Source organism: Alligator mississippiensis, chromosome 3 (genome assembly GCF_030867095.1).
Source record: "Alligator mississippiensis isolate rAllMis1 chromosome 3, rAllMis1, whole genome shotgun sequence".
Classification (NCBI taxonomy): domain Eukaryota; kingdom Metazoa; phylum Chordata; order Crocodylia; family Alligatoridae; genus Alligator; species Alligator mississippiensis.
In genome coordinates this window covers 87828670-87852249 of record NC_081826.1, presented here as the reverse complement: position 1 = coordinate 87852249, position 23580 = coordinate 87828670, and the positions used below count along the sequence as shown (strand labels likewise).

Genomic DNA, 23580 nt, shown 5'->3' with positions numbered 1-23580 from the left:
TAAAGAAATGTTTTTTGCATGTTCCTGGATAGCTATAACTCATTTTGTACTTTCAGTCTCTCTTGATTTTTGCCCCTGCACTTCTACAATTTCTTTGAACTCATGCATAGTCATTGATTCTTTAGTCACTCCACACTTTACCTCTTCTAGTACCTCCATTGTGAGGTACTAGAAAAATGCACATTAGTTTATTTTAATGTGTATTAGCTGAAGAGCACTTTTTGTGACGCTTTAATGCACTTTAAAGCGCAAGTGTAGACGCAACCTTGGAGTCTGATCTTAAATACCTATCCACCTGGTAATTTTCCTTTACTTTCTGAAACAGTTGTGCTCAGCACATCCCAAGAATTTGTTTGATGCACTCTTTATTTTGTCATGTTGCTTTTCCAGTTGAGATTGAGTGAGTCAGATCCCTCATTACCACCAGGTCCTGTCCTTTAAATGTTTCCTATAATTGTTCAAAATACCTCATTCACCTGTAATTTTGGTGGTTTATTGCAGTGATTCCTAACCTTTTTAGATTGTGGACTGGCAAACCATGGACCGGAAGTGACCGTGGACCAGCAAACTGTGGACTAACAAACTGCAGTCCGGAAGTGACAGGCATACTGCAGAGCCCATAGTTTTTCATACTCAGTATAAAAAAGGGTTGGCAGCCAGTCCACAGTATGCCGATCACTTCTGGTCTGGCAGCCAACCCTCCTGTGGACCGGCAGCCAACTCTTCGTGGCCCGATACTAGGCCGCAACCTGGGAGTTGGGAACCTCTGGTCTATTGTAAACTCCTACCATGAGACGGCTCCATGTATCTTTTTATCTTTACCTAGGGACATTCAGCCATTCTGGCTCTCGCCTCTTCCTGAACTACAGAGCAAATGTGTATATTCTTGATGTAAATATGAAATATTTTGTTAAACATAGCTTACAACTTAATTTGACTAAACTAGTGATTTCCAAACTGTAGCTCACAGAGAGCTACTGTCATACGTGTCACAGAAGTGTTATATGAATGGAAGAGGAGGTGACCAAGGAAAGCATGAATGTGTTGTAATTGGTCCATGTATCCAGTCCTTTGATACATTCCTTCCTCTGAAAATAAATTTAAACTTTTTTAGTCATTACTGTTGAGGGAGATTTTAATAAATTGAGCTGTTTTATTTTAACAGAAATACATATGCGTGCATCAGTACTGTTTCCATTTGTTTCCTAGCTGATGTGCATGACCAGAAATCCCGTGTAAGCAATATTGAAAAGAATGGAAACATTCCTGGTAAAGATTACTGGTAGAGATAAATGTAACTTTTCATTTAAGTCATACTTTGAGATCGTGAATCAGCTAACAGGAAGGAGCATTTTAAAGCCTCTGCCTTGATAAAGGAAGTAAGCAAATTACAATAAGTGCAGTAAAAATGGGAGATGAATCTTTCACATATTCTCTGCTCTTTTTTACAGATTGAAGAATGTGTAGTCTGTTCAGACAAAAAGGCAGCAGTACTCTTCCAACCTTGTGGTCACATGTGTGCTTGTGAGAGTAAGTAGACCTAGCAGGTTCCAGAAAAAAAACATCTTGCAGCAAAGAATTCCTATTAAAAATAGTTACTAAAAACTAACTAGTAAATGACTTAATAATAGAATTAATTAGAAATTTGGTTTTGCTTCCAGTGCCATAAAACCACCTATCTGTAAGTGAATTTAAACAACTACAGCTCTGTTCATTGCCCTGCAAATAATTAATTAGGAAATTTATATATTTCACCTACCTGTGTCACTTATTTCTGACTAGGTTTTTTATTATAAACCGTATTGTCAGGGCATCCAGCAGTGTAAATGCAGTTAAATAATTTTTAAGTAAGTTTATAATTAAACATTTTTATGTATTCCATTAATAGTACATACCTTTGTAGTATTCCACAAGGTCTGTCATCTTCTCCCCAAAGACTTGTCAGAGTATTCTTCTGCAACACATCACTCTGCTAACTGTGATTTGTCTGGTACAGCAACTGAAAAAGATCTGGAAACCAGTTAGGGAAGTCTCTGGAGGCTTTCTCTTGTTTATGTAACCAGATGAGGATGTAGAACTATCTTGTGACCAGGACTTCTGAGGCATTGCTGAAGGGTCAGTTGTCCAGAGAAGACCAATTGCTTGATGATGCTTTGGAGCTACATAAATGAGGGGAGGTAGTCTTCCTGAGAGAATGACTTGCTTCAGCTTACTAAGGAAATCTGATTAATTTCGTCCTCAATGCTGTAGCTCAAAGACCTGATAGTTACTGCCTTTACTACCATCCTGATCTGGGCTCCTTTATTTATCTTTAGTTGAGATATAATAATGGGAAAGATTTTTAGTTAGCTCCCATGGAGGAGCACATCAAGCAGATGGATTACCGTGATGATTGATCATTGAAATACATGTCACTAATTTGTAGGCTGTTAAGAGCAAGATAGAGACTCTCTGTATTTGAGAGGCTCATTCTTAGATTTGCTGGAAGATGCAAGAAAGGAAGAGCAGTCCATTAGGACAGAGTTAATGTCCCTCTACACTTCTTAAAGACTATTTACAAGAACTCGTATACGAAACTGTGATATCCTGTTGCTACAATCATGCACTATTCACTTCTTACAGAAGAATTTTACATTTTTCTGTGATGCAAACAAAGGATATAGATTTACCCTCCATCATACTTGACTTCAGAAATACTTACATTCTTCTGCTCCCAGGACAAGTGATACTTTTGGCTGTAGAAACAAGCAGGTGGTTGAGAAATTCTTAAAAGCTGTCTTCCCAGATGTATATGACCTTGCATACAAGTTCTGCAGCACTGGTAAACACTAGAAGAAACTGAAAAGCAAATGCCACTTCATCCTAATAGTGGAGTTCTTGTCCTTGTTTATTTGCAGAAAGTTGCTTTTTCAAAGTATGTTAAAATAAATAAATGAAATGGTTTTCCATGGAATTAAGGCAGGTCACATACAATGTGTAGTTTACAGATAAACTTTTGTGCTTTTATTGCATGTGTATATATACACAACACAAATGGATTTTGAAGAAACTGCTTCATCTTGTAGGTAGATTAACTCATGGGTAGAGTAAAGTTTTAAAATAAAAATGCCTAAATTTACCTGACTTCAGAATGAAGTATTTTTCTTTTTTCAGACTGTGCAAGCCTGATGAAGAAGTGTGTTCAGTGTCGTGCAGTGGTTGAGAGGAGAGTGCCTTTCATTATGTGCTGCGGTGGGAAAGGTACAGAAGATACCACTGATGATATTTGTGAGTGACTCAACAACCCATGCTCTTTTCATCCAGCCTTCATTCTCAGCCTTTGAAAAGGGGTGGAACAGCAGTTAGAAACCTATTTTGGAGTTCCCATAGCAGTGCTGTTGGGGCATGCACTCTAGATGTGGAGGGTGATTCTGGTTCTCTTCCTAACTTAGTGCCCCTCTTGACCAGCCCTAGTTATGCTGCTGGGTAGAATATGAGTATCGTCAACAGTCTGTAGCAGTATACTAAAGAAATATGCGAGCATACTTCACTTGTTGGTAACACCCATGCGAATGTTAGTGTAAGACAGGTCCCTAGATGTCTGCTGGCACTTTAAGCAACAACACGGGGGAAAAATTGCAAGGAAAAAGTAGCTTATAAAAATTCTATTCGGATACATTTTCTGTTTTAGGCTTGACATTCCAGTGATGTCATATATAATAGGATTATTAACTCATTTTCTTTTGAAGAGTGTTATTTCTGTAATTCAGATGACTGGAAATACCTTTTGTCAACAGACTAGATTTTCTGTTTTGTTAGTGCTACATAACGTGTATTTAATATTTTCTCTGAACTATAGCGAGTGGAAACATTCCAGTTTTACAGAAAGACAAGGACAACACCAATGTTAATGCAGATGTACAGAAGCTTCAACAACAGTTACAAGATATCAAAGAACAGGTAAATAAAAAAAAAAAAATGGACATTACTTTTTTCTTGAACACAAAACATAATAAAACCTCTTGGAATTTGAAACAAAATGTCATAAACATTTCAGTTCTCTTTTTCTGTTTAACTAGAGAGTTTTGTTTTGAGTAGTAAGGAGCAGTGTTGGGCTTCTCTGACGTATAAATGTTCATCAATTAATGGGCAGCCATATTTAACAATTCTGTTTACTGGAATTTTCTTCATTAGTGTAACTGTACAGACATATGCAACTCAACTGATAAATGTAGGAATGAAAGGAGGAAAGAAATATTTTTTTTGTCTTTTGACTTGACAACATTGTATATAGTTCTTTTACAGTGAAGCTATTTTTCATCGAGTGCCATTACAATTGGACGTTCCTCTTCACAGCACAGTATTTACAGTCCCAGTGTAGGGGTGGTGTGCCTTCCTATACGGTATTGAACCATTTTTGCACATTTACTGTCAGGTCGGTTGTTCAGGCTCCAACAAATATGTGGTCTCATATAGGGTTGCAACAGGAAATACTGGTAGGTATGTACATATAATTTTGAATTAGTTGTAGATAAGATTTTTTTAAGTCTATAGTTAAGGCTTTTAAAAATCCTTGCTTGGGAAAGAGAAATTTATTAAAAAAAAAAAAAATTAACAGATTTATACGTTCAGAAGTAATTGGGTATGGCTGTATTTACAGGTTTATCAACTAAGAGCATTGTAAGGGTCTGGACAAATTAAATGTTCTAAAACGCCATGAACAGACTACACACACTTTGAAACTAGTGTAGCTTTGCCCAATTTTCAGCTGATTTACTCCTGTGTAAATGAGACCATATTAGTGTAGAATGGCTTGAGTTAGGATTGGTCTCTCTGTGGCTTCTCTTTGACTTAGCTGATTGGTTAATCAAGTCATTCCACATAGTTTTACACCCTCTCTGAGCTAAGCTGAGCTGGCTGATCACTCCTCTGACCAAAACTGTTTCTTTTTTTTTTTTTAATCTGGCACACTCGGAATCTGTTTCTTGCTCAAGTACTTCAAGAATTGGAGAACCTTTTCAGAAACACCCTTACCCTGTGTTTCATCTCTTAAGCTTTGCTATCTGGTGCTTTCCTCAAGAAGGTTGCTTCAGCTCATTGTGCTAACTCCTGGAACCAGAAGGAGACCCTCAATCTCATTTCTCTCTAGCAAGGTGAAAGTACAACAGGCATTGAAAAATTCACCACAGCCAGGGCACCTAGGATGTCACTGCTGTGCAGATGGCTGCTGAGAGCCGTGGGATGAGCAGCAGTGCAGGATAAAGGTGAAGGACCTCAAACAGGGATGTCTGTCAGGGCCCTCCACTCAACTGCCAGATTTGTATACACATCTGTCTTATGAGAAGCTCAGCATGATCCTGGCAGCAGATACCAGCAGTGAGCCATAGTTCATTATTGAATCTGGCCAAAACATGGACTTAGATGTACATGAATGACATGGAGGAGCCTAACAGTGAGGTGGTTCCAGAGAGGTAGGCCTTGTTTGATAATCAGGAATCCAAGCTTTTACCTCAGCTTTTCAAGGAGAGTCTGGAAGCCTTTGAGTTTGGAGGTGTCCAGTCTTGTCAAACCAAACCTCAGCTGTCCAGCCCCACTGCCAACCACCTTATCGCCTTTGACAGAAAATCCCTCAGTACTGGAGATGCCAATGAAGGCGGTAAGTGAATGTGTGTTTTGTGCCAGCTCATTCATGTTACCCTTGCCTCACTGCAGCCGTTTTTCATAGCTGAGAACAAGCATATCCCTAGAGAGGTGAGCCGTCAATAACCACATGTGAGTGTCTGGCACCCTGTGTCCTACACCTATGACAGCTGAGAACTGGCAGTGGCATATCACTTTCCTTCCCCTTTTGGGGGGGCGTGTCAAGCACAGAAGTAATCAAGTTGTGTTCAACACCCTAGCCTCTTATTGTAAGAGCACCTAAGCACACTTACGAGTGGAATACAGATAGTTAAAAGCAGCACTATTTTCTAGCGCAGCCAGTTCCATTAGCAGGTGCATGCACACCAGCAAATTCAAGCACAAGCGTAGTCTCCCCAAGCCCCGAGTTGTGCTTACAGTCTTCCAAACCCATCTTGCTTTGATTATTGTAGGACTTGGATCACAACAGCTTTGAAATAAAGGTGTACATGAAGTGCAGGTGTAGTGCTCTGGCCAAGTTTTTATATTGCTGGAAGAAGGTGAAGGTTTGTCCACAGTTGCTGAATAATTGGCTGTGCTTCCCACTCCTCTAAGACCTCAATGGGTATCATCCTGGTGAATAAACAAAGCTTATCTAGCAAGATTCTCTTTGGCTTTGAACACATACTTCTGCTGCACTTTTGTCACATTCACCAGGATTCCCTCTTCCCAAAATGAGGATTGCATGGGAAAATCAGCAGGTATCATGCGCATGGCACTTGCATGCCCAAGAGCATTTCCCACCCTTTCCCAGCTGCTTGCTCACACTCATGACCTAGAAGTGTATTCCCACCTTCTGGAAAGTGTGGCGAAACCCATGCACTCCTTTTAGGTGTCCAGCCTCAGATCAAGGTATTCAGAAAAGGTTCTAGGTATGGCATCCCACAAATTATAGGAAAGAGAAGGATTTCTGAAGCAGAGGATTGAACAGTGACCATTCAGTACATTTCTCTGCTTCCAGGGTCAGCAGCTGCAGCTCCTACAGCTTAAGGGTTGCAAGCACTGACACCCAGTACCTGGTGCACATGAGTAATGGAAGAAGAGGACAGACGAAATGCTCCTGGGAAGAAATTTGGTGGATTTCTCAAAAAGGTCTAGATGGAACAGTTCAAGGACCATTGTGTGGAGATTTTGCAGCAGGACATGAGCCAGGCAAGAACAGTGATGCAGAACCTGGTCAAGAGGGCTCTGGAATGACCAAGGAAGCAGTGACTGTGGTAAAAGAGACATTGGAGTTTCTCTAGGGAGGCCTCTAATTTGAGCTGTAAATGAAGCGCCTGATACTGGACTGCATAACCCGCCAGTTGAGGAAGTTCCACTCTAGCTCCTTTGCCCACTCTCATCCTTTGCTATGAATGTCTTCAGCAGCTGCTTTTAATGTGGGAGTCCAGTTACTCAACGTGCTGCAGCACCTGGTGAAAACAGATTTCTAGGGTTAACAACATGGACAACAGAGCCCTAGGCTTCTGTTCCCCTACCAGAGACAGGGAGAACTGCTTCTTTCCCTCCTTCGTGCCAACCTGATACCTCTCACTCAAGTCCATAGGGCCCTTGACCTTGCAATGGGCAGGGGGTAGTCTTTCTTCTGAGACTGAGGATTGCCTCCTGCTGGATTTAAAGTTCCTGTGCTGTTCATAAAGTTAAGCAGTTTTCCATTTGCATTCTGCCCTAATTCCAGTCTTTTGAAGACTCTTTGCTATTTCAGTGCATTTTGTTGTTCACTGTGTGGCTAGGTTTTTGTTTTTGCTAGATAAGACCTTTTGCTTGTTAAAAGAGCTTTATTGATCACTAAGCACGTACTTATATTTGGGCACAAGTCCAGTGTAAAAGAATCACAGCAGTTCCACAGGATGGTAGTTACGTGGCAGATGTCCAAATGGAATGAGTAGACCAATAGGGCTGGACATATACAGTGTGGCACTGGCATGGTTCAGGTTCCCACTGTGGTCCACAGTACTCAGCAGCATGATGGAGAAAAGCATGGATGTATCCTGGAAGGGAGAGAGAAACAATTGCACTGTTTCCCACTAATCACCCCCACCTAACTCGGGGGGAGGGTTGAAAGTGTCAGGAGGAAAGACTTGAAACCCTTCTTTATGGCTGTGTACTCCTTACACACAGTATTCCAGCAGCAGTTGCTCATACCAGAATGGCTCAGTAGCAGTCAGGGGTTACCACCCTCCAAGTCACTATTGCCATTCACTTCTTCACAGTTAGAGATTTTAATGTTGGTGATCTGCTTCAGCAGCTGTTGGACTAGCTTGGCACAGGTTTCAAGGAAAATGCCCTTCCTCTTCCTGAATTTCTTACACTTTTGCTGTTGTCTCCCTTCTCCCATCAGTCTATACTTTTTTCAGTAATCAGAAGTCTGTGGCTGGTTCTAGAACAAGCCGTCCTCATTTGTAGCCATTTTCAGTAGAACGTGTTAGGAAGGAATGTGCCATAGAGCTTCATAGATTTCATAGATGTTAGGGCTGGAAGGGACCTCGCGAGATCGTTGGGTGCAGCCCCCTGCCCAAAGGGCAGGAAGTCAGCTGGGGTCAGGTGACCCCAGCAAGGTGAGCATCCAGGCATTTCTTGAACATATCCAGAGTAGATGCTTGCACCACTTCTGGGAGGAGTCTATTCTAGACTCTGGAGACTCGGATGTTAAAGAAGTTTTTTCCTTGTGTCCAGTCTAAAATAGTCTTCCAGCAGTTTATGACCATTAGACCTCGTCTTCCCTTGGGGTGTCCTGGTGAACAGATGTTCTCCCAGCTCCTGATGCACATCCCTTATATACTTATAGGCTGCCACCAAGTCACCCGTGAGCCTTCTTTTCTCCAGGCTGAAGAGTCCCATGCCTCAGCCTCTCCTCATAAGGCCCACTCTCTTTGACTTCTAATCAGGTGCGTGGCTCTCCTCTGGACTCTGTCACGCTTAAGTTCATAGATTGTTAGGGGCTGTAAGGGACCTTGTAGGTCATCAGGTCCAGTCCCCCTGCACTAGGAAGGAAAAGACAGCTGGGGTCAAGTAACCCCAGCGAGGTGACTGTCCAGTCTCCTTTTGAAGATTTCCAGGGAAGGTGACTGCACCACCACCAGAGGGAGTTTATTCCACAGTCTGGACACCTGCACTGTGAAGGAGTTTTTCTTGGAATTGAGCCTAAAACAGACTTCCGGGAGTTTGTATCCATTGCTCCTGGTCTTCCCCAGGGGTGCCCTGGTGAACAGCTGTTCACCAAGTTCTTGATGTAGTTCCCTGATGTAGTGGTAAGCCACTACCAAGTCCCCTCTCAGCCTTCTTTTCTGTAGGCTGAAGAGGCCCAAGTCCCTCAGCCTCTTCTTATATGGCTTGTCTTGCAAGTCCCTGATAATATGGGTGGCTATTCTCTGGACCCTCTCAAGTTTTTCCATGTCCTTGTTAGAGTGTGGTGCCCAGAACTGGACACAGTATTCCAGCTTCAGTCTCACCAGTGCGGAGTACAGTAGCAGTATCACTTCCTTAGTTTTTCATGGAATGCAACAGTTAATGCATGCTAGCATGTTGTTTGCCCTGATGACCATAGCATTGCCCTGCAGGCTCATGTTCATGAGATGGTCGATCACTACCCCTAGGTCCCTTTCGGCTGTGGTGGATGTCAAATTGTCGTCACTGAGCCTGTAGGTATGTTGGGAATTGTTTGTCCCCAGATGGAGCACCTTACACTTCTGAGTGTTGAACTTCATCTGGTTCCGCTCTGCCGATCTCTCTAGCCTGTCCAGGTCCGCCTGTATCTGCAACCTATCTTCTGGCATGACCACGCTCCCCCATAACTTGGTGTTGTCCCCAGACTTGGTCAGTGAGATTTTCACCCCCACGCCCAAATCATTGATAAAGATGTTGAAAAGCACTGGGCCAAGCACAGACCCCTGAGGCACACCACTGGCCACTCCTCGCCAGGACAACACAGATCCATTTATGAGAACTCTCTGAGTCCTACCATGCAGCCAGTTTTCCACCCACTGAACTGTTGAACAGTTAAGCCAACACTCATTCAATTTTTCCACAAGGATATCATGGGATACTAGATCAAAAGCCTTTTGGAAGTCTAGGTATATGACGTTGACCTTCTCTCCCGTGTCCAGGTGGCGAGAGACCTGTTCATAGGAGGAGATGAAATTGGTAAGACCAGACCTACCTGTGATGAAGTCATGCTGGCTGTCTTTCAGAATCTTACCCTCAACAAGCATATCGCACATAGGTTCTTTAATGAATTTTTCCAGGTTTTTACTTGGGATGGAAGTTAGGCTGATTCTCTTATAGTTGCCCAGGTCCTCCCTCTTCCTCTTCTTGAAGATGGGCACAATGTTGGCCCTCTCCCCTGTGTGCCGTGATTTCTGAAAGAGTTTTGCCAGGTGTTCTGCAGTGACCACAGCCAGCTCCATCAGCAAGAGTGAAGTCCATATGGTCCTGCTGACTTGTAAATGTCTAGCTTTTCTAGTTGGTTTTGCACCAGCTCAGCATCCACAGTGGGAAGGCTGTCCTTCCCACCATGCCCCCTGTGATCCTTATCTCGCTTGTCTTTCCTCTTTGTCTGGTAAAATACTGAAGCAAAGTGGAGATTCAGGAGTTCAGTTTTTTTCCTGAGTGTCCGTTACCAGCTGTCCCAAGGTGTTAAGCAGGGGACCCATGCTTCCATTTGTTTTGCTTCTGCTCTCTACATACCTAAAGTAGGACTTCTCATTGTCCTTGGCTCCTTTGGCTAACTTAAACTCAGTCGCTGCCTTAGCTTTCCTAATCATTTCCCTACAAGCACGGATCGCTGTTGTATAGTCCTCCTTGAGGACTGTCCTTAGCTTCCACTGCATGTACACCTCTTGTTTCTTTTTCAAGAGGACCGCAATGTCCCTATTGAGACAGGAGGGCTTGCCAGCCCTTTTGGTACCATTCCTCTTCATGGGAACAGTTTTCTTTTGTGCTTCGAGGATTATGCCCTTGAGGAACGGCCGCTTTTCATGCACCCCATTTGCCTTCCATCCCTGGTCCCACATTGCTTCTCCTACTAATGCCTTGAGCCTGTTGAAGCTTCTCCACATCCTTTCTAAAGGAAAGGAGTCCAGAATTGAATGCAGTACTCTAGCTGCGGCTTCACCAAGGCCAAGTAAAGCAGCAGCAGCATGGCATTCGTGGCTCATGTTCATCTTGTGATTAATCTTGACCCCCAAGTCTCTTTCGGTCATGGTGCTAGTGAGCACTGCCAAGACTATAAGTATGATGTGAGTTCTTTCTCCCGAGGTAGAGCACCTCACATTTAGCAGTGTTGAATGTCATCAGGTTTTGATCCATCCACCTTGCAAGCCTATCCAGGTCAGCCTGAACCCCCAGCCTATCGTCTAGCATGATTGCACTTCCCCATACTTCGGTTTCATTGTTCCCTATATGACAATGTTTCAGTGCACACCCTTGGTCCTGAACCTATGTCACTGTGTCTAGCTGCGTGCTCACACAAGTGTGCATTAGGAGGTGTTGGTAGACTTGGTGATGAAGTCTGTATTCATTACCATGACATGGTGGGCACTGTGTGGAGTTCAAGGCAAGATGTTGATATTGGTCTGTGTGGCACAAAATGTCCATTTCAAGTCTGGCAGTTGAGGGTTTTCTGCAACTGATAACATGTTAATTGCATGATAAATGTAATTTCTGCCAAGAGCCCTTAGAATTATTTTAAGTGTAGTGTTTCATTATTTGCTTCAACAGTTTACTCATAATATTACCTTGGTATTTGTGTGTTCTTAATTTTTGCTTGCTCTTTTCAACAGGTATAAACCTGGGTTTCAACTCTTACTGTTACTCTGATATGTTACTGCAATAAGCTTTTGAAGCTATTTCTGATGTCAGGCAGAAGTGATGTCTAATGTCAGCTAAATTCCACTCATAATTCTTCAGGGATTCCCTGAATATTAGCCACTCTCATTTTCAAATAAATTGTATTTTACCATTCTTTGTAAATTAAATCACCATTTGTATACTGTTTTAAATGGATTTACTTCAATATCACATTGCATCTGTACATTTTTTGGAGGCATGTTATCAGAAATAAGGGATTGATACAGGGTCTAACTTGACACCCTTACCAGACTTTTGATGAGGGGGTAATGCTCAAATAGACTTTTTAGCAATATTGTATGCTGGTAATAGTTTCTTGTTACAATCGCCACTTTTTGAAATTATCTTAACTTTATCTGTAGATCACTATATTACTAAGAACAGACTAGATGCCTTTCTGATGGTATTTTAGAATGAAGATATCTATCTGCTCCAAGGACAGAATTTTCATGTTACCCTTCAGCGGAAAGGAGTTAAATATCTTTTATCTATATGACATGGGATGTCAAATATAAAAAAGATTGACTTGGCACCAAAAGCAGGTTAAACCGTGTTCTGGCAAAATAATAATAAAGCTGAAATACCTACCAGTTGTTTGCTTTGCTTATTACAAAAGATGGAAAGGAGCCTTACAACTAATAAGGATAGCCTTGGAAGGCAGGCAAGAAGACTTACCACTCGTAGACTGTTATTTAAAACTGCTACATTATGGAAGTGAGTAGACATTAAAATATTGTATTAAAAATGAAACTAGTGACTTGCAGTTAATATTCACCAGTTACATTAAGGTGGAATATGAGTTATTTGATAGCACTGCATACAGTTGGGAGAAGTCCTCATTTTGAGGTTGAAACACTAATGTTTAACTGTGAAGTTGCAAGTAAATGAGTAATCAAAATGAATTCTACCTTCATTCCTTGGGCAGAATGTACATTGACAGAGTTCTATCATGTGTATATTCATTTTCAAATTATTGTTCAGAGTATTGGAGAGAAATGGATTCTAGATTCTGACTTTTATCTTATGATTAGACTCAAACATACGGTGCATGACTATAGCACATACAAGAAGGATTTCAAGGCTTTTCACAGAGGATGAGATTTGGGGTTTATATTCCAAGTCATTTTCCACATGGATTTCCTTTTGCTCTATTGATTTATGGATATGCAACAGGAGAAAGCTGCTTCATACTGATAGGTTATCAATGAAGAATCTTCTTTTACTTGGACACAGTTACCACAGATAATAAGGATGCTACATAGGTATCCCAATAAAACATGAAAGTAAACATTTAGCTTGAGTGAGGAATGGAGTGGAAGGACTTATTTAGTTGGTCCTTTGCAAGGCTTTAATAGAACATAATTTTATTAATTTAGAGTTACCAATTTTTTCCCCTTGAGAATTAATGAAATTGCAAATGCAAATTGCTTTGAAGAGTTCAAGATCTCACTTTAAAGTATTTTAGTAGCTCCCTCAGTATACTGACTTCATATAAATTAAATGGTTATATGGAATTTAGCCAAATTTAATGTCATCTTGTTAATACATAGAAATCATAGTTGAAAGGGACTTTGAGGGTTATCTAGTCCCATATTCCTATACAAATGCAGAAATTGTTATTCCTTAACCATTCCAAGTTAATGCCCATTTAGTCAGTAGAATTGGAGGCGTACTTAAGATACATTCTGTAGTCATACTACTGTAGGTACACCTCTCTTTATAATGAACTTCTATGGGAAACGTAGAGTGACTTAGAGAATACATTAGAAAAAACAGTACACAGTTTAGGGGTGTTCAGAAAACGGATTTGGAAACTTAGTGTATAATATTAAAATTTTTGATTTGTATGTTATTTAAAGGATTCTACTAGTCATTGCTATAGTTGTGAGTAGTATGATACAGATGTCTTGTAAGCACATCAATAGATGGTATTGTAAATTCTATGCTTTATAAGTAGTGTGTTTATTTAACAGCTCGTTAATGTAATAACATTACAGTGTGCTAGTCTGATGCAGCTTTTGACCTTTACTCTTTTTGGGTCCTGCTAGGTCTTGTGTTTGTATGTGGAAAGTTGAGATAAGTAAATATGTTGTACTTTTTAAACTAGTGGTTCTCAACCTGTTTAGAATCAGGGCAGCCCTCCTATATATAGAGGGAGACAGAGAGAGGCATAGACAGAGAGATAATAGAGATATAAATACAGGAGGGCTCCCCAGATAGATAGAGATTTTTTTAATTTTTTTTAATTTGGTAGTATCCCTGGTTGAGAACCATTCTTGTGTTCCTTTGGCTTACCTCAGCAGTTCTCAACTGAGGTACTGCTACAACAGCCAGCTGGGACTGCCCAACATGGTTCATTGCACAGCCAAGTAAGCATAAAGCCTGAAGATTCTCCTTTTTATAGCGTTAGCACTTCCCAGTCTGGCCCCCATGCTCCTCATGGAAAGAGAGAAACTGTCCTGTACGATGAGGGAGCCAGACTGAGAAAGAACTGGTGTGCCTGTCTCTGTTGGTTTATCTGGCTGTGTGCTGAGGCACATAGCGCAATTCCAGCTGTCTGCCACAGCACACATGAAAGAGTATTGTGGCACTCCATTTGAGAATGAACGACTGATTTAAACAAATAAGTGTGCTTAGATTTTTCTTTCCTGAAAATTACATCAAGAACTTGAAAAAACTGCAGTTGAATATTGCTTATTTATGTCATATTTGAAGGCCCAGCTGACACTCTCATCTGCCTACTGCAGGATTTACTTATTTATGAAGAAATGAGTTGAGAAAACTGAATTGTTACCCTTTTGTGAATAAACTGCAGGAAGAAATATTAAATTACAGGTTAAATGCAACTAGTAAAATTTGCTATTCTATATTTAGTAATAAAGGCAGGTTATTGAATATCTATTCTATGACTTGGTTTTTCTGTGGCATATTGTTACATTTCCAGTAGTTCCTAGATTACAAAGTAGGGGTTTTCTTCCCTTTGACATTAATTATGTCAAACTGTTTTACAGACCATGTGCCCTGTGTGTTTGGATCGTCTGAAGAACATGATTTTCCTCTGTGGTCATGGAACGTGTCAGCTTTGTGGAGACCGAATGAGTGAATGCCCTATATGCCGCAAGGCTATTGAACGAAGAATCCTTTTGTATTGAGTAATAAAACAAGTGTCCTCTGTTAGTTTCTTCAGTTCTTAGTATGTTTTGCTCGTCAAATCTCCGTAAGCTTTGAAAGGCTGTTGAAGGTTCTAACAAATATACATTTCTTATAAAGCAGCATGTGTAATTGCTTAAAGACTGTGAATGCACCAAAAAGACTTTGGTGTATTCTTTTGCACCAAACAGTATTTGAACAGTTAGCTGGTAGTTGTACTGTTAGGAGACACTTAAGCTTAGGCTAACCTAATAAAGCAGTCTTTTCCCCCTTAAAGTTCCAAGTGTTAAGGGACAATCTTGATTTCTGTTTTTGTATCTTTAAAATGTTCTATTTATGTGTAAACTCTGTCTGCCAGCAAGTGATGTACTTTTTATACTGTCACTTGCTTTCAAATATAGATTTTTAGTTTTCACATCTTCAGTGTATGCTCAGTTGTCAAATGACCTCAGTAATTTTGTCTTGAAAGGTACAGTAGTGCAAAATCAGCACAAAGTATTCAAAGTAATACTCAATACCATACAGTTCCTATAAGATTGGGCATTAGACAATAACCCCATGATAACTTTTTAATGTGCCTTGTTCAGCTATATGTGGATTCAGATTAAGGTCTAGAATTAATAAAAGGAAGTAAATTTACAAAGGTTGTGTTCCCAACATTATACTTCAGTTTTACAGGATCAAGTTAAAGTAGAAATTTTAATCCATTTAGCAAAATAATTAATATGTAAAATTATTTTTCAAATATCCTGAAAAGAAGAGCAATCACACCATTAGTCATTTTATTAGTTTTACACCTTAAAATAGAAATGTTTAAAATATAGCCGCTATGGCCACTGAACAATTTTGGGTCTTATGATTTTAAGAATCTGGGTGATACAGTTTTATCTTTGGTTCTGTTGAAAAATTCTAAATGTGTTTTAAAGTCTTTTCTGTTGCAGATTTTGTATTCCTTAAACAAAATAATGGATGTTTGCTCTATTAAGTCAGCCTTCAAAAAATTGTCTCTAGGCAACAGTAGCAGCTGTACTGTACTGTACAGCAGCAAAGGAGATGAATTTTATGTCTGTTCATCTCAGTCAGGTATTAACTTCAGAACCCAGTTGGGACCATTTAGTAGCTAATATTGTTAAGTTGGTGTTGACAGGTCTTTGGGTTTTAGGAAACATGGCTAGAAGGATTGAAACTGGTTGTGGGAGTTAACTATGATTTAAGTGGCACTTAAAAATCTGCTTGGTTCTTCGGATACTACTGCCGGTAATGCCTAAACACAGAGAGCTGCTCAGTAACAGTTGTGTTCTCCTGGAGAATGGGACCACAAGTCAAATTTCAGAAATGGAGTTAAATTCAGAATTTGTGCAGCTAGTCGTGGCAAATATTTACTCCAAAGCACTTCAACAGTTGCTCTTACTGACTGAGCAATATGCAATCAGTCCATCTAGACCAGTGGTTCTCAACCTTTTTAGACTCAAAGCACCCCTTTCTCTCTCTTTTGACTACAGAATTCTTTTGCTGCAAAGAATTCAGAAAGACCACAGCAGGTCTCAATGCATTTTTAATACTGTGGATTCCTATTTGAAATCTCTGGGTTTACCTTATGAATCATTTTTGCACACCTAACATTGCATGGCACCCTTGACAGCATCTTGTGACACCCTGCTTGAGAATTACTAACCTAGATGGTGATAGGAAACGCTAGTGGTTTCTTGGAAAATCATGTGATGAAAGACGATAGCAAAATTTCCCTCCAGCTTCTTTCTCAATTTTATACTCTTTTCAGTAGTTTTGCAATGAATATCAAAATCTTACTTTAATCCAAATCAGTATTCAGTTTTCTGATGTTAAGTCACTTCTTCCTATGTGTTGCTATAATACATAGATTATTTCTGGTCGGATGAAATAGTTCTCTCACGCTTGCTTCTTTTAGACCCTTTACTGTAAAAAGTTTCTCATAATTTCTATAAGAAACAATGTTTTGGTGACCATTTTGTCTCAAAACTGATTCCGATTGCTTTAGCAGCAAAGATTGGAATTTGCTGCCCTGGCTAGATATAGGATTTCTCAAATTTGAGAGAAATTTTATTCTGTGCTCTTGAATACCTACAGAATCTCTGATGCAAGGTATTTTCCAATTCTTAGGAAAATGATTTCATAGTTCCTAGTGCTTTATCTTCTTGTTATTTGGCCTGATTCTGTGACTTGTAATCTACAGCATTTCCCCTCATGATAGGAAAACTCTTTCCTTATCCTTCCACCTTAATAGACACATTTTTTGAGCACTGGATCCTTATTTTTCAGAAAGTTTCCATTAAATCAGTATAAAGACTGTCCGTTTATCACTGCTTGGGAAATGCAGATCAAACTTGACACCCCCTGCCAATTATATTCATTTGGTTAATTTCTATGCCATAACAACTGATATTTTCCTAAAACTTAAGCCTTGAAACAAGCCAATATTATGACCATTATTTTTCATGCAGTTTTCCACATGAGTAAAACTCTGGGTGAAATCTTATCCCCTATAGAATTCAGTGAGTGCTTGTTCCTTCCTTGAAGTCAGTGAGTATTTTGGCTTCAGTAGCATCAGGATTTCACTAACTGTGCTTTTTCTCTTCTGTCTGATCTCAGATTTTCTGGTTTTGTTTGATTAAATGTTAATTTAGGATCCAACTAATACTTGAACATGATTCAACTGGGCATTAGTTGAGTGTGTCACCTGGGTGAGATTTTTTTTCTAGTGAACTAAAAGCATCCAGAATAGAAAATAGGGAAATTCTACTGGCGTTGCAGCTTCTTAGAGCGCATAAGTTGCATCTGAAGGTGAGAAGAAATTTGTTACCCATTTGCTTTATATTTTTCAATTCCACACTTGCTTTTAAAAGTAAAAAGAGCTGAAGGTGCTTTTCCTTAGAGCTTTACTTTCTACATCCTTGGTTTGTCTTTGTTATTACAACTTAATAGATCTATTCAATTTGTATTCATCCTTGGTAAACACTGTTTTGTTCAGATGGAAATAAAAAATACATTTCAGAGATTTAATGTGATATTTTCATGACATTGAGCCTAATAGTTTGGTTAGGAATTTTATTAAATTAGTAGTTGTACAGCTTTGACTTGGTGTTTAAGAAGCTAACATTGGATTTTAGTTACAGGTCAACTGTTTCTTTAAATCTGTAAAATGGAAATTTAATTTAAAATGACTTTTTAGTTAAGAAAGAACATCATAAACAATATGATATAAATCTGGTTAGATTTACACCCTGCTTTCTGATTGCAATACAGATTGAAGCTAATTATGTAGCTAGTACTGAAGAAATCTGCTTTATCAGACTGTTGTACAGTGTATTCACACTCTTTAATAATAGTGTGTGTGCTAGCCAATATTTTCTGAAACGCTTGCAGGCTCCTTTTGGATACCCTTTATGTGGTAACTAGGATGTCAAAAAAAAAGAAGAAAAAAGAAAAGAAAAGGTAAGACTCAAAAAGGTAGATGGAAAATTATGGCAAGTAGGGGAAAAAGAAGAGTGTGAGTGAGCGTTATTGAGCAAAAGACGACTTTTTTACCAAAACAGGGAACCAGAGTAAAATCAGTAAATAGTTGGCATTAATTTAATGCACTTATTTAAGAAGTTCAGGCATCTTTTCAGGTTTTTTTTCTCTTAGTCATAGAACAATTCCCCAAGTGTTAAAGTTGTTTTGGAATTAAATATATTGGAAGAACTTCTTCAATTGTATATATCTTGATATGATGATAAAGAGTGACATTATAGCTGTGATGGTCCAGAAGTTATATGAGGCAAGGATTTCTTAGGGTGGTATCTTTTATTGGACAGCTATGTAACTGGGATAGCTTTAACTTTAACTCTATCTCAGCTACATAGTTGGTCCAGTAAAAGATACCCGCCTAGGAAGTCCTTGCCTCCTGAATGTCTTGATACACTTTCACAAGTGCTTTAAAGTTATAGTGTACCAATTACATGCAGAATATTCTAAAAGATTCGCTTGAGCATCTTCCTTCCCATGTGTTAAGAGCAAATTGAAGTTGGTTCTACATGCATACTTTTAAAGGAAGCATGATGTCTTAAGTCCAAACTGATGCAGTTTTTTAATAAGCTAATGAGCTTAAACACTTCAGAACTTCTTTATGTTCCTGATTGTATATTTAGAGCAAAGTACCTTTCAGGCCCATTGCCTTGTTCGTACCTCCTGCTATATAGTGAGCGCCAGTTTGAAGGCATTTGGCACTTTTCAGGATTTGGGCCATTTAATATATATTTTCCTTTTTTTAAAACACTAAGTAGTTCTAGGTTACTTTAAACAGGATCCCTTTGTTAAGCTGGAAAGACAGTAAACTCAAGTTACTTTGTAAATGTGAAAGTTCCTTTTAAAACTAGGTGAGTTCTAAACTTGAACTGTATAGAGATTACAGTGGATTTTCACAAGTAAAATGTTATCATTTTAGTTTTACATTAACAATTTTAAATCTCATTTTACAGACTTGTGAAATTAGCTCTTAAAAATCTGCTTTGACCTTGCTATTTTTGTGTAGATAGTTGGTAGAGATTTCATTTTACTAATTTATATCTCAGTGTTAATGAAATTTTGCAGCATATATAAACTAATTTGTTGAAGATGCTTTGAGTATTTGGTCTCTGAACTCTGTAATATTAAAAATTAAATGTCAGACATTTAATTTTGCTCTTTTCAGTGGTAGCTAGGGAATTGCAAAGCCTGGACCATTCTTAGTGCTGAATGGATAAGTCTCAAGTTTTAACTTGCAAAACACTAATGTTACATTTAGTAACTACCTCCTTTTCTCTTAGAGAGTTAAGTTCTACAGTCTACACTAATTCTTCTTTATCTTTGGAAAGGGGTAGAAGAACACTACAGTTTTTGTTTTGCATCAGTTTTGGTGCCTGAATAATGTCCTAATGGGTTACTGCTCACTGTATAAATGATCTACAGTAGAGATATGATTGCCACAGTACTGTACGTTCCTGGGTTTTTTTCCTTTTTCTAAGTTGCTGCATTTCATATGCTATTTTCTTCTACATAATACCTAATTCATTTTATTCACAAAACAAAATTCTGTTGTCTAAAAAAGTTTGTGTGCCATTTTCTATAGCTATAACTACAGCAAGTATGAAAGTTCTGACTCAGGGCTTTTTAACAACTTAAACATGTTAACAAATGTTCTCCAGTGCATCTTGGAGAGTGTTAGAGTTTTAATGATTGTATAGTGCCTTGGTAGAACTATTGAATGGGCAGCAGCCATAGAATCCTTGTGGAATGCAAGTATGCTTGAATAAAAGTACTGAGTTAATGCAGCATACCTCCTGCATTTGTGCCATGTACTTATTACGTACTTGTATTTCTACAAAGAAAAGTTAGCAGATTTAGATTTTGTTAGACTTTCTGCAAATTGTTTGATTACTGTACCCAGTAGAGCAATTATCATTGGGACCTGAGAGGTGAGTAGGACAGTATTCAAAGTCCCACAAATAGCATTTGTGAGAGGGTGGATAGCACATTCTATGTAACTAAGTTTTTAGTATGAAGGGAGAGATCATTTTATAAACAGATTTCTAGAAAAGTTAGTGTTATAGGTCTGACCTAGTAATTTTTTTCTTAAAAAAACCCACAAAATAAAACAAAAACAAAATGAATTATAAGTCTGCATGGCATTTCCTAGTTAAGAAAGTACAAGTCTTACTTTGAGCTTCTAGGAAGAATGTTCTTTGTCCTAAGCTTAGTTTCATTATGAATGCAGCTGATTCTGTAGTAGAACATGGATTTTTCTGAACCACAGCAATGTGCTTTCCTTTTGTTTAAAAACAGCTTTGTATTCAGTAAAATGTAAGTGTTGATATGACTGTTTTATTGGATTAAATTCAAAGTTGTGTGTGTGTGAATGTAGTTGATTTTTTTTTTTTCTGTACTGAAAGTAGCTTACATAATTGCTTTGATTTAAAAATGCTTAGCAAGGCCTAAGTTTTTCAAAACAAATGCTAATGTATCGTCTTATTAATAAAACTTATTATGTAATGAGTTGTATTTGGACTTTTTTCAAAAAGCTTAGATAAAAGGGTGTTTGCATCAAACTAACATCTGAGAGCTAATATTTTGGTGGAGGCTATTGGAAAGGAGAGATCAATTCATTTGTTTTGCTTTTTATTTGAACTTCATTAAAAGTGAAAACTTCTAATAGCATTGGAGCCCTTCCAAAGAGCTATTAAAAGTACATGAGCAATCTGAGCAAAAGTTCGGTAATTTTTTCAAAACAGTGGAACGTGACATCACAGAATAGACTGGGTACTTTGGTTCCGTAACACAGTAGATCCTGGGCTTTTTGTAATAGGGGTCATTTGTATCTGGCTTCATTTGCAGTGGGTTGCCAAAATGAGAAACAAACTGCTTGACTGTTTCCTGTGGCTTTTATTTCAAAGGTTACTGTTTCTTTACTCCACTGTTTGGTGGAACTTATCAGAAGTCCCATGCAGCTGCTGACTGCAGCTCTCTAGACCCCTAGTTACTTCATAAGCTTTCATCTTCACATCAGGGGGCTGGGTCGTGGTAACTTCAGCCAGCAAAGTATCAAGTTCTCTTGGGTGTAGAAGGACTTTTATCCAGACTTTAATTCTGGTTCTTTGAGCTGTTCAGAGAGATTATTTACAGCAATCTGAAATTTATTTTTTAATTAACTATAGTAATAGATTCTTAAATAGGTAACTACTTGTTTCTGTTGTTGACTTTCTTCAGCTTGTGCTATAGAAATGGGAAATATGGAGGCTTGATAGAATTATATAAAAGATTGCAAGGGATCTTGGGAGGTCATCTTGTCCAAAACCTGGCCAAGGCAGGATCATCCCTGTCCATTCCAAACAGGTGTTTGCCTAACCTTTTCTTTAAAATTTCCAGTAACGAAGATTCCACAATCTCTTGAGGTAGTTTGTTCCAGTGCTTACCCATCCTCATAGTTAGAAAGTAAACTATCATATCCAGCCTAGGATTTCCCTTACTGCAATTTAAGACTCCAACTCCTGTCCCCAGTGGCCAGAGAGAATAGTCTATCAACATCTTTGGTATCACTACCCTTCAGGCATTTGAAAGCAGTTATTAAATCCCATCTCAGCTGCCTTTTTTCCAGACTAACTCCCACTTCTAATCTTTTGTTGCTTTCTTCTGGAGCCTTTCTAATTTGAAGTGCAGTGCTCAAAACTGGAGAAAGTACTTCAGGTAATGCCTTGCCGATGCTAAATAGAGTGGAATAATCACTTCCTTTAATTTTAAATAATGGTCTTATTATAAGAACCTGTGGCCGGCCTCTGTACTACCATGTGGGGAGTTGGATTGTCCTGAGCCAACTTTCCTGCCACGACTTATGGGAGATGTACTCAGTTTCCTTGAGTGATGTAAGGATCTTCCTGCAGGCTCGGGCTTCCCTTTGGTGTCTTCTGTGGGGCTTTCCCCCTACACCCTACCCCTTCCCTCTCGGGTGTTCTGATGGATCACAGGCTGTTTGAGCATTCTTTGTGGTCGATTGGAGCGTAGCTGGGTGATGTCCCTTCCATGGCCATTGGCCAGGCAGTACTGTAGTTGAGATGAAAAGGCTAACAAAAATGGAAAAGAGTAACTAAACATCCCTTAGTATGGGCAGGGCAGGGCAGGGCTCCATTGCCCCACACTGAGCTGCTTGCTCCTAAGCATTGGAGTTTTGGGATTTTTTCTGACTTCACCCCCCCTTTTTCTCCTCCTTCCTTTGGCACCCCTTGTTCTCAGGGGTTTTCCACTTGTGCACTTTGTGTGAGCACTGAATATCGGGGTGCTGCAATGCATCCTAAGAGAGGTCCTTCCCCACTGAGCCCCGGTTGGCTCTTCCCCATGAGGGCCTCCCTGTGCTCACATTAACTTCAGCTGGGCAAGAGCTGCCCAGTCCGTAGACTCTGTGCCACACTGGGGCGGTAGCCTGGTTGGCTGTTCACCTTGGCCTGCCCCTGGCCTCACAGGCTGGGGCTGGTTTCCCTAACTTACAGACTAATCTTCGTGTCTGTGGTGGCGGTTTTGACCGTGATGGTAGTGGTGGTATTGGCAACAGAGGCAACAAGCCTCCAGTGCCACAGGTGGTGTTGAATCCTGGCTTGGGTGCTCAGTATCCTCTGCCCCAGCCCGAGCTCCTGGGAAGTCTTTTATGGCACACCCACTGCACTGTGTCCCCACCCAGACCTGGCTTGTTTGCATGCGTGGCAGCAGCTGCGGTGTGTGCAGTCTAACCACCTGTGCCACAGAGATCAGGTAAGTCTAATGGGGACCTGCCACACACCTTCTTTTTGCTTGGTGGTTGGATCGCCCATTGGTGTGGTGCTGATACTTGCTTATCAATGGGGCACAGTTCAGTGTCTTGCAGGCATGATAGAAAATGCGCCATGTGTTGTCTGCCTGGCCAATGCTGGACTGTAAAACAAAATAATTATAATTCACCATGTAATCCAGGCATTATTGGTCTTTGCCAACTGTAACCATTTAAGAGAGGCATGGTCGGTCACCAGGTAAACTGCTACCTAAGTGAACAAATGAACAACTCTGAACAACAACTGAACAACTCCATACCTGAACATCTCCACTGCCCACCAGATTGCCAGACATTCCCATTCAATCACAGAATACTGCTGCTCGTGGGGAAGCAACTTACAGTTTACATATGCCATGGGCCATTCCTCGGATGGCTCTCCTTGTGCTAGCACTGCCCCTAGGGCAATCCCTGAAGCATCTGTCTGCAAAATAAATGGTTTATTAAAATCCAGGTTGTATACTACTGGGGCCTGGCATAACGCCCGCTTGACTCATTTGAATGCCTCTTGGGCTATCACTGTCCACTGAATCTGGTTTGGTTCCTGGCTTTGCATCAGATTGGTAAGAGCTATGGTC

The 23580-nt window shown here is 39.8% G+C and overlaps 1 protein-coding gene across 4 annotated transcripts in view; it reads left to right on the top strand.

The window, feature by feature from the left end:
- The window catches only part of MIB1 (MIB E3 ubiquitin protein ligase 1), a 122299-nt gene extending 101599 nt beyond the window's left edge, over nucleotides 1-20700 (top strand). The window contains exons 18-21 of one of the 4 annotated variants that reach the window (XM_019487062.2): nucleotides 1452-1530; nucleotides 3154-3240; nucleotides 3839-3939; nucleotides 14517-20700. In XM_019487062.2, the coding sequence (XP_019342607.1) occupies nucleotides 1452-1530; nucleotides 3154-3240; nucleotides 3839-3939; nucleotides 14517-14657 (408 nt within the window). In that variant the 3' untranslated portion in view covers nucleotides 14658-20700. The other 3 variants (XM_006268396.4, XM_019487066.2, XM_014595220.3) reach the window with 3 other exon arrangements.
- The last annotated feature ends 2880 nt before the right edge of the window (nucleotides 20701-23580 follow it).